General features: G+C 41.5%; 1 protein-coding gene across 1 annotated transcript in view; it reads right to left on the bottom strand.

The window, feature by feature from the left end:
- Positions 1-10,435, bottom strand: part of LOC102293824 (anoctamin-4) — a 72,444-nt gene extending 62,009 nt beyond the window's left edge. Inside the window, exons 1-2 of the mRNA XM_005942889.3 lie at positions 10,007-10,435; positions 7,151-7,225 (exon numbers count right to left, since the gene is read on the bottom strand). Coding sequence (XP_005942951.1) covers positions 7,151-7,225; positions 10,007-10,232 — 301 coding nt within the window. The 5' untranslated portion in view covers positions 10,233-10,435. The remainder of the gene's footprint in view (positions 1-7,150; positions 7,226-10,006) is intronic.
- Between the last annotated feature and the right edge of the window lie 312 nt (positions 10,436-10,747).

Below are 10,747 nucleotides of genomic sequence, written 5' to 3'. Positions count from 1 at the left end.
GGGCGGGGCCATCTGCTGTGACCGGTTGGGGTGAGAGAAGGAAGACAGGATAAAGACATGCTGTGGAAGAGAGACAGAGGTTAATAACAAGATATGATTCATGCAGAGTAGAGTACTATTAACACATAGTGAGTGAGAAAGGTGACATGGTATAAGGAAAACTCAATGCATCATGGGAATCCCCCAGCAGCCTACGTCTATTGCAGCATAACTAAGGGAGGATTCAGGGTCACCTGGTCCAGCCCTAACTATATGCTTTAGCAAAAAGGAAAGTTTGAAGCCTAATCTTGAAAGTAGAGATAGTGTCTGTCTCCTGAATCCAAACTGGAAGCTGGTTCCACAGAAGAGGGGCCTGAAAACTGAAGGCTCTGCCTCCCATTCTACTTTTAAATACTCTAGGAACAACAAGTAGGCCTGCAGAGCGAGAGCGAAGTGCTCTAATAGGGTGATATGGTACTACAAGGTCATTAAGATAAGATGGGGCCTGATAATGCCATCCAGAGTAAGAATCTGGTTAGATACCATATTTCTAAGGTTTTCAGGGCCGAGTACAATAACCTCAGTTTTATCTGAATTAAGAAGCAGAAAGTTAGCGGCCATCCAGGTCTTTATGTCTTTAAGACATTCCTGCAGTTTAACTAATTGGTGTGTGTTATCTGGCTTCATGGACAGATAGAGCTGGGTGTCATCTGCATAGCAGTGAAAATGTATGCTATGTCTTCTAATGATACTGCCTAAGGGAAGCATGTATAATGTAAACAGAATTGGTCCTAGCACTGAACCCTGTGGAACTCCATAATTAACCTCAGTGTGTGAAGAGGACTCTCCATTTACATGCACAAACTGGAGTCTATTAGATAGATATGATACAAACCACTGCAGTGCAGTACCTGTAATACCTACAGCATGTTCTAATCGCTCTAATAGGATATTATGGTCGACAGTATCGAATGCTGCACTGAGGTCTAGCAGGACAAGCACAGAGATGAGTCCACTGTCAGAGGCCATAAGAAGATCATTTGTAACCTTCACTAAAGCTGTTTCTGTGCTGTGATGAGCTCTGAAACCTGACTGAAACTCTTCAAATAAACCATTCCTCTGCAGATGATCTGTTAGCTGTTTGACAACTACTCTTTCAAGGATTTTTGATATGAAAGGAAGGTTGGAGATTGGCCTATAATTAGCTAAGACTGCTGGGTCTAGAGATGGCTTTTTGAGTATTGAGATTTACATAAATCTTTGATCGCTAGCAGTGTGACTCTAAAGCGCTGTACTGTATGTTTGTAAGTTTTCTCCCAAACAAACACAACAATGTCGACGAAATGTTTTGCACCGTCAAAGGCATCTGCGGTAGCACCCAAAAGGCAGAGGAAGATGCTAACCGTCACAAAAAGTTGGACTTCTGGACATGCTAAAGGAAGGTAGAAGTTACCATATTTTCTGGATTATTAGGCGCATTAAGCGAAACAAAACAGATAAGTAAAACTTTACTCAACTCATTCTTCTTGCTTCCTCCACTTCTGTACCATTGATTCATTAATGTTGAATTCTCTGGCAGCTGCTCTATTGCCATGTTCTGGACCTGAAAACAGGGTTTGATCTTTGGTTTCGTTCTATAATACTGGACTTATTTTTCTACGAAGGTTTGAACTTTGAGAGTGTTTAAACAGGAGAGAAAAGTGTTGTGTATTTTGGGTTATAACAGGACCCATAGCGGTCATGCCCAGATGCATTATGGGATAAAAGCTTTAGGCTGTCGCTCGGGCTAGCTCCATGTTAAGTTATGCCGTTATAATAAATACCTCAAGTTACGTCGTGGTCCGAGTATCATTGTTATACTAGTAACCCGGAGTGAAGATATAACAAAAGTGGCGACGAGGACGTCTGGACCGACGCTGCAGTCCGCTTTGGAGTTTTACACTTTTTTTTCCTGCTGATGCCTCGCGCTGACCTGGTGTTAGACGGCGCCGGAGGGACGACGCTACCGGTGTGCGAAGGTGGATGCCGTTTTTTTTTCTCTCAGCGAAACGGGGAGGAATGTACAGCGGACAGGACGACGAAGGCAGACTCCGTAAGTGACGTTAACCAAAACATAAACGGATAAAAGAGACGTTACGAAAAGGAACAGTTGTGAGGGGAAGAGTGCCATTCAACCAGGAGCCGAGTAATGGCTGGAGTTACTGGCCCTATCGGTCCCTTCGACGAAAGCACGGAGCAATGGAGCTCATATACGGAGCGTTTTGGATATTTCGTTGCGGCTAACGACATACAGGATGCTAAACTGGTGCCCATTTTTTTGAGTGTGATAGGCCCAAAGACTTTTACCCTGCTAAGGAGCCTGCTACAGCCAGCAAAGCCAGGCATAAAAGTTTCACAGAGATCGTGGACACACTGACCAAACACTTCTCGCCCAAGCCCCTCGTGATCGCTGAACGGTTCAGGTTTCACAAGCGAAACCAAGAAGAGGGTGAGTCTGTCACAATGTTCGTTGCATCGTTACGCAAATTAGCTGAACACTGTGAGTTTAAAGATGTTTTAAATGACACATTAAGAGACAGACTCGTGTGTGGTTTAAGAAATGAAGCTGCACAGAAGAAATTGCTCACGGAAAGTGATTTGACTCTTGAGAAGGCAATTAATATCAGTGTGACCATGGAAATGGCATCAAAAGAAGCCCATGCGCTACATGCTACAGACAGAGTACACAAACTAGACAATGGTAAAGCAAATGCACAGGGACCATGCTTCCGCTGTGGCAAGTTAGGACACCTTGCTAGTGATTGCTGGTGCAAAGAAATGGATTGCAACAACTGTGGAAAAAAAGGTCATGTAGCACGGGCATGCAGGAACAAAAGGTGCAAGGATAAGGGCTCAAAGCCTGGAAATAAAAGAGGCACTGCAAGATTCAAAAAAGAAAGACATGTTCACACAGTTAAGCTTCATGAGGATAGAGCAAATGACTCCTCAGATGAAGAAGTGTTGTCTGCAATAAATACTGTGCGAATACTGAAGGTGGATGAAACCTCAGACGGCTTTTGGGTCACGCCCAAACTGGAGGGACATGTTGTAAAAATGCAGATTGACACTGGGTCAAAAGCATCACTAGTGTCATATAATGTCTATAGGACATGTCTGAAGCACCTTCCACTCAAACCCTCCGACACAGTATTTAAAGGATATACTGGACATCGAGTGCCTATGAAAGGAATGGCAGAGGTGACTGTTCAATACAATGGCCAAACTGCTAAGCTGCCTGTGTATGTTACGCAGAAGAACTGCCCTGCTATAATGGGACGTGTGTGGCTCAAAACAATCAGACTCAACTGGCAAGAAGTGAGAAAGCTGTCGCATGGTTCCTCTCAGCTACAGGCCATACTGGGAAAACACCAGGAGGTTTTTCGTGAGGAACTGGGCAGCATGAAAAAAATTACAGTGAAGCTGCATCTCAAGCCTGACTCCAAGCCAGTCTTTATGAAGGCTAGACCTGTGCCGTACGCCATTCGGCCCAAGGTGGAGTCTAATTTAGACGCATTGGTCAAGAATGGTGTTCTGGAGCCGGTTACGACCAGCGAGTGGGCCACGCCCATCGTTCCAGTTCCTAAAAAGGACGGCGGAATCCGGATCTGCGGAGACTTCAAGGTATCCGTGAATCCTGTATTAACAGCAGAGCAGTATCCCCTTCCACTGATTGATGACTTATTTGCTGGTCTGAGTGGAGGACAAAAGTTCAGCAAAATAGATCTCAACCAAGCTTACCTGCAAATGCACGTTGAAGAGCAGTCACGTGACATGTTGACTATTAACACACATAAGGGACTTTTCAGATTTTGCAGGTTGCCTTTTGGCATCACATCAGCTCCAGCATTGTTTCAACGAGCGATTGATCAAATCCTGAGCGGATTACCTGGTGTGCAATGCTATCTGGATGATATCCTGTGTACAGGAGCAGATGATGAAGAGCATCTGCGCAACTTGGATGCGACCCTTCAGAGGCTGAAGGAATACGGATTGAGAGTCCGTAAGGAGAAATGTGACTTTTTCCAGTCATCTGTGGAATATCTAGGGCACGTGATTGATGCAAATGGACTTCACACTGCACCTTCGAAGATCACAGCAATCGTGGATGCACCCCCACCACGAAATGTCAGTCAGTTAAAGTCTTTCTTAGGGCTGTTGAACTACTACGGACGGTTCATACCCAACTTGGCTCATTACTCTTATGCTGCCCTCACTCTGTTTTGTTCCTTTCATCGGCCAGAATAAAAGGCTCGCTTTTGTTTAACTCCACTCCTGCATCCTCGCTTGTGTTCGCTCCTGGGTCCACCACACACATTTCCGCACGGTCTGCCTCCGCAGACCGTGACAGACTCATTCTTCCTGCTTCCTTTGTGAACCCCAACCCTGTTTCTTTACCCAAACCTAAATTGTTTATTTAGAACAAACATAACACCCTTTCTTCTCTTTATTCACTTTCTAGCTCACTTGATCACCATCGCTCCCTGTCCCTCCAACTGCACTGTCTCTGTTCATCTTGGTTTCTCTGACAATAAACATCTTCACTGGTCAAAACATTGGACTTCATTGGTGGTATAAAAACATATCTGTCCCTCCTCATCAATCCATCCATTTATTTATTTATTTTTTTGTTCTGTTGTCCTTTATCTGGCTTCTTGTAGGCTGCTGGGTTTTAAAAATGCCACTTTATGTGGTTCTCTTCTCAGATTTTATTCAGTGCCAACAAAGACTTTTTTGGGGCCACTTACTGTATATGCTTTAAATCAGCTTAATTCTTGCAAGTGAAAAGTGCTTTTAGCTGTGTCACACTGCTTAGTTGAAGTCAGGGTGAAAAGCGATCATTTATAGAGAGGGCTGAGATGGGATGAATGGCAGAGCTGGGGATCTTTCCTCAAAGTACTGAACTTGAATCTTGAATTTTGTGATGACCTGATAGTTTTACAAAACACCATGAATTCTCTCGGACGGCAAAATCTCACACTTCAAACTGTAAAAAAAAAAGGATAACTTGTGTTTTTGGTTCTGGCCAGTGCAGAGCCAACCTCAGTGCAGTAGTGCTCTAAAATTTCCAGCATGACGCATTTAATGTTTTATTTCATCCTTCACTGAATCCCTACCTCAGGGTGAATATTAGCTCTGTCTATAAGCTGCACTATCCCAGTAGATTCCTACAACAATAAAGGAGGGTGGAATTGATGTGAGATTATAATCGATTAGAACTTTTAAGAACCTACGGTGATGCTGACTTGTATTTTCCTCTCAAACAAAGGCTTTAAAATCACAGGCAGCACAGTAAATCTTTTTGATGTCAGAGTGTGGGACGAGACTATAGATCTTTCTTTTGTGAAAACCAACAGAGTGAGTCTCAGCGGTCCAAAGCTCCCCCTCAGCAGTTCATTAGTTAGTTGGTTTTTTTTTTTTAAATTTAGCTTCTAGAGAAGAGAGGAACACCTGCATGCAGCAGCAGCACAGTCTGAATCCCCTTGCTGTCAACAACCTATACAGTAGCTTACAGGCTAACCACACACTGTGTTAATATTCATTGAAAAAATGTCGAAAGCCAAGGCCTCAATATTCCAAATGGTAAGCAGTTGCAGTTTTGTGACAGACAGGAAAATTATGTTGAACAGCTTTGTCACCATTGTACAATTTTCCATCAAGAACCTTGGACATACAAACAAACTTCCACGTCAGCAGAAATCTTTAATTTTCTTACTGCTTAGCAAATCCCAAGTTAAATTTCCCCTAACCCCTCTGCTGTCAGAACTCTAACAATTCATACGGACTAAACTACACTGATACATAATAAAAATAAAATATAACACCCATTATATTGCTAAAACATTTAAAGTAAATATGCTCATTCTGTCTTCCTTTTTTTATTTATGATGATAAAAAATTTTCCCCATGTCAATTTTGCCTTTTAGAAAAAATTATTATCAAGATTGTTCTAGTGTGAGATGCAGAGAAGATGGCAGCAATTGCATGATAGACCTTGATAGGCCTGTACGTGTGTTTAATGCAGCGCCACCTGAGGACATGAAGATCACAGCATTCAGTGTTCATCTCTTTTGCACAGCACTTTCAGGATCTTTTTAGGGTTTGATGGTATAGATTATGAAACAGACAATGAATTTTATACTTAAAAACACTTAATTTGTTCCACAATCTGTGAACAGCTCTTGTTTTTTGCAGATAAGTGAAACTCTGCCTGTCTAAGATGCTCTTTTTTATCCAAGCATGCTATTGATCTGTTGGCAATTAACCTAATTATTACCAAAATGTTCCTGCAGCTTTTTCTTTTTAGGGCTTACTTTTCCAGCCTTTTGTTGCCCCAACTTTTAAGAGACATGTTGCTGTCATCAAATTCAGAATGAGATCATATTTTTCATGAAAAAGTAAATTGTCTCAGTTTAAACATTTGATATGTTTTTTTAAGTTCTATTAATAAAATACTAGTTTTGGGGTATTTGTAAATCAATCTTTGCATTCTTTTATATTTACTTTTTTGGAATTCAGGTTGTATGAATGTATTCAGTCAGTGGCCCTTAAGTCCAAAATGTTCGAGCTTGAAATAAACATTTGTGTTTGATTAAGGAGAGTGTTGTGTTGGCCTTTTCCCAGTTAAATAAAGTCCAGTGATGTTTTGCAGAGTTTGGAAATGAACTTCCCTTTAGTGTAAAGCCAGTGCTTAGATTAAATAGCTCTGTGGATGGGTTTTGCCCGGCATGCTTACAGTTTTCTTACAGTTTTCTGAAAATGTTAGGTACAAACATAAAACTGTCCACATGGACGCTTCACTTTTTTTACTACTCAGACTCAGACAATAAGAAGGAATCAAGGTAGAGAGGACACACCTGGGGAACACGTTAGAAAAGTAAAACTGAGAGGCAGAGACATAAAAACTTGACATAGATGAAAGGGAAAGTAAACATGGAGACACAACTGAGAGAGAAAAATGAGAAACTACAGAAAAAGGGCACAGAGGGATTGCACAGACATGGGGACATGACTGGTGAGACAGAATGTAAACAAACATGGAGACAAGACTAACTACATGCAGGAGATACCAAATCTCCTGACCAAACCCTCACGCTGAAGGAACCATGACACAACTCAAAAGCAGTGCACTCACCGATGGTGATCTGACTGACACAACTGTAGAAGGTTCCTGAGGAGACATTGTAGCTGCTACTGCTGGGTTCGCGATCTGTGAATGGAGAAGACATCACGTATAAGGTGAAGGCAAATATTCAACTAAGGTAACTAAGGTAGGGTTTTTTTGTTAGCACAGGTGACCATCAGTACCATGGAGTCCCAGAGAAACATGTATCTTGCAATTTCAAATGTGCCCACTAAGCTTTTGAGCTTCTCTTTTTTCCTGGGGACTTGTGAAAATCCATGACCCAGCAGCGTTACAGGAATCAAACCCGTAATCCTGCAATGTTAGTGCCCTGATCCACATTAAGCTACACAAGGGGAGGAAACTCTTGACCTTGGCAGAGGTAGGGGAATAAAATGCATGAGTCTGGCAGCTTTATTGCCTTTGTCTACCAATTTATATAGAGGGAATAAAAGCTTTCACTGTGGTAGAACTCTGTGGATTACAGGGAGAAAACCTCTCCAAGAGCCTGATAATGTTTAAGAAATAATGCCTCGAATACCGCAAGTGATTTTCACCTTCTTTCCCTGCAGGGCAGACTGGACAAAACAAAGAGAAAATAATTAAACCCATACGAGACTGAATGGAGTAAGATTTAACTGTGAAGCATTTTGCAGTTCTTTTTTCAGTCTTTGTGACACTGACCAAAAAGATTAATGATTAACAACTTTTACATTAATTTAACTTCATTTTCTTTTTGAACTGCAACTGCTATAATAGTACAAGTTTTACCCAAGTGGCACATCTGAAACAATATTATTAATATTTAATACAATTAAAGCCACATATATAATGGAAAGCCTGTTAAATGCTATCTAGGGATGCACTAAATGTGAAAACTTCTGTTGATACCCATAATAATAATAATCAAGAGTTTACGATTCATTTGATTCTCTCTTTCATTCATCCTATTATTCCAAGGAAAAAAAACATTTTCAGTATGGAAAAAACAGAATTGTTTTTAAGTCCTTTAGCTATTCATTAATTAACTAAATAGAAAGCACAAATCACCATATGAGCTACTTACACTGCTAAATACTATTTTATTTGACAATATACAATATAAGTAAACAAGAATAAAATTATTGGCTAAGTTATGTATCTATTTACAAAAGGTTGGGGTGCTATGTAACAATAAGATAAGATATGATAAGATGAAAAGGACTTTATTGATCCCAAATGTTGTGAAATTACTGCATTATAGCATACAAAACAGGTAAAACGATGAGTTCAATACGATAAATAAAATATTGGATCAGTTGAGTCAAAAAGGTAACAAAACAATAGACTAAAGAGGACATCCAGTTAAACAGAAAATACAAAAGCACTCAGTACATCAAGTGTTGATTCAAACTGGATCCAAACAGCAACGACAATGACAAATTCCCAGAGGGCAGCTATCTAGCCAACAGCTAGCTGTTCAGTGTTTACCACAGAAATGTTCTTTTGAAGTAAGTTTTCCTACTGTTTTGTTCTTGCAGCCAAATTACATAATGGCAAAATGAACACCATGAGTTTAATGTATATGTTCTGTGTGACTGAGCATCATGTGACCAGTAACATGATTGAAGACATGGCTTCAATGTGCATTATTATTTGATGAAAAGTAGGTGTACACTTAATGTTACAGTTTTGGTTGCAGTAAAAAGGCAAACCTAACCCAACCACTCCTGCAGGTTATAGATGTGCTCATATTTTCTATTTTTTAGCACTCTCTTCATACCATCACTGACAATAAGCAACTCAACAATAATTCAGTCCAGTAGAGTACAGTGTAACTGTCAGAACTGTTATAAGACAGAGACAATTTGCACTCACAGAATCAGTCATTTAAATCTATGGGAGAACTCTGCAATAGCAAAACTGGCGATAGTGGGAAAAAAAGAAAAGAAAAAAAAGTTAAGCAACCTTATCTGCGCCTTTATTTGGATTAGCGCAGTTTGAAAAACTTGTGGAAGGAGGTTTTGAGGGGCTTTGTTAACCGAGGCTCCAATTAATAAGATAAACCTGACAGTGGAAACTGAAGGCCTGATGTGGAACACCAACTTTCCTCTGGGAGACAGAGGTTAAGTCATTAATCTGCCTCAGCAGAGCAGAAGACTTTCTCTGGCACTGCAGTCACCTCCTGAAAGATACCACCCAACATTTTTGCCTGGGACTGATAAATGAACACCTGAACTGCTTTTTCTCATTTAAGCACTAAGACAACTTTAAAAAAACAAACTCTAATTTCCTTTATTTTCCTATCTAACACCTACAGATGCATCAAAAAAGAGCAAATGCAGCACAGTGTAGACATTTATCACCGACTGGGAATATTTTTAAGCACACACATTCCCGTCCCGGTGTAGAGATAAAGCTGCAGGTATCATTTATTTCCAAAGCTATGGGCTTTGGAGTGAGCACACCGCTGAACAAACCATATCAGCCTCTGAGCAGCTTCCAGCCACATCATTAATTTAACATCAGATGAATGAATTACACCACAGCAAAATGTTCACTGAAAAATAGCACCCGTACTGTGAGGCAGTGTATATCTTGTACAACATGCAATTATATTTAAAATAAAAAAGGACTAGTATGTGTTGTGGTAGTGCAGCTCTCGCTGTCTGCTCTGTGAGAACCCGTGAGATGTTCCACTACTGTTTGTGTGCCTTGGGTCGTCCCGTGGACTCACTTTGAGCACAGTGGATCACCACACCCACATTTCAGCTTGAAATCGAAGTAATTGACGATATGAACGGAAGAAACAGTGTTATTAACGCTTGCAGCTGACAGCATGCGTCGCGCTTTCTTTTTAACCTCGTGTTCTGCATTGCTTGCTCTTACCTGCGGATCCGGATGAGAGGCGCGTCGCGATAGCGCGGCGAGGACTGCGCGGACTCCCCGGGCAAACCCGCATCACCTCATCTTGACATTGCAAACAGATGACCTGGTTGTCCTGGTTGTCTTCCACCTTGCTGCAGCCCATGTGCTCACCCCCGGCGTGGATCTTCATGCCTGTGTTGATCTTACGGACCAGTCGCATGTCGGCTCCAGCCTCATGATCCAGCATCCTCCTCACCGGCGACGATCGCACTTATTACGCATGGGTTCGGCATGAGGAGGCATCAACTTGTCCTGTACCTCGAACATCATTAACCCCACCTACTCTAACCTGTCCTCCGCACTCACCTCGGCTCCATCGTGTCAGCCTCTTTCGGCTCGTGTAAGCGGTTAGTGTTGCAGTCTTTACGCACAACTGCAGGCGTGGCTGTTTCACGTGGTTAATGAGGTCGCAGTGTCAAGTTCTTAGGGGTTATAACAGTGATACTAAAATAAATATTTAATTAAAGTCCCACAATCGATCACAGGATCAATTTAGATCCCCCCCCCCGTAACACTGTCAGTATCTTGGACTTAGAGAATCAAAGCAGAGACCGACACCAGAACTAAACTTTTAAATGTCCAGCCAGTATCCATTAGCAGGGTGCTTGGGTTTTTATAGAGAGACAATTTGAGCTGTGACTGGTCGATCAATCGGAGGAGGACAGTGAGGATAATGTTTTGTAGGAATGACCACACAGCAGC

The sequence above is a fragment of the Haplochromis burtoni genome, unplaced genomic scaffold (genome assembly GCF_018398535.1).
Source record: "Haplochromis burtoni strain Fernald_Lab_line unplaced genomic scaffold, NCSU_Asbu1 Contig_178, whole genome shotgun sequence".
Classification (NCBI taxonomy): domain Eukaryota; kingdom Metazoa; phylum Chordata; class Actinopteri; order Cichliformes; family Cichlidae; genus Haplochromis; species Haplochromis burtoni.
Note: the sequence above shows the minus strand (reverse complement) of the source record. Positions and strands in the feature narration are given on the sequence as shown.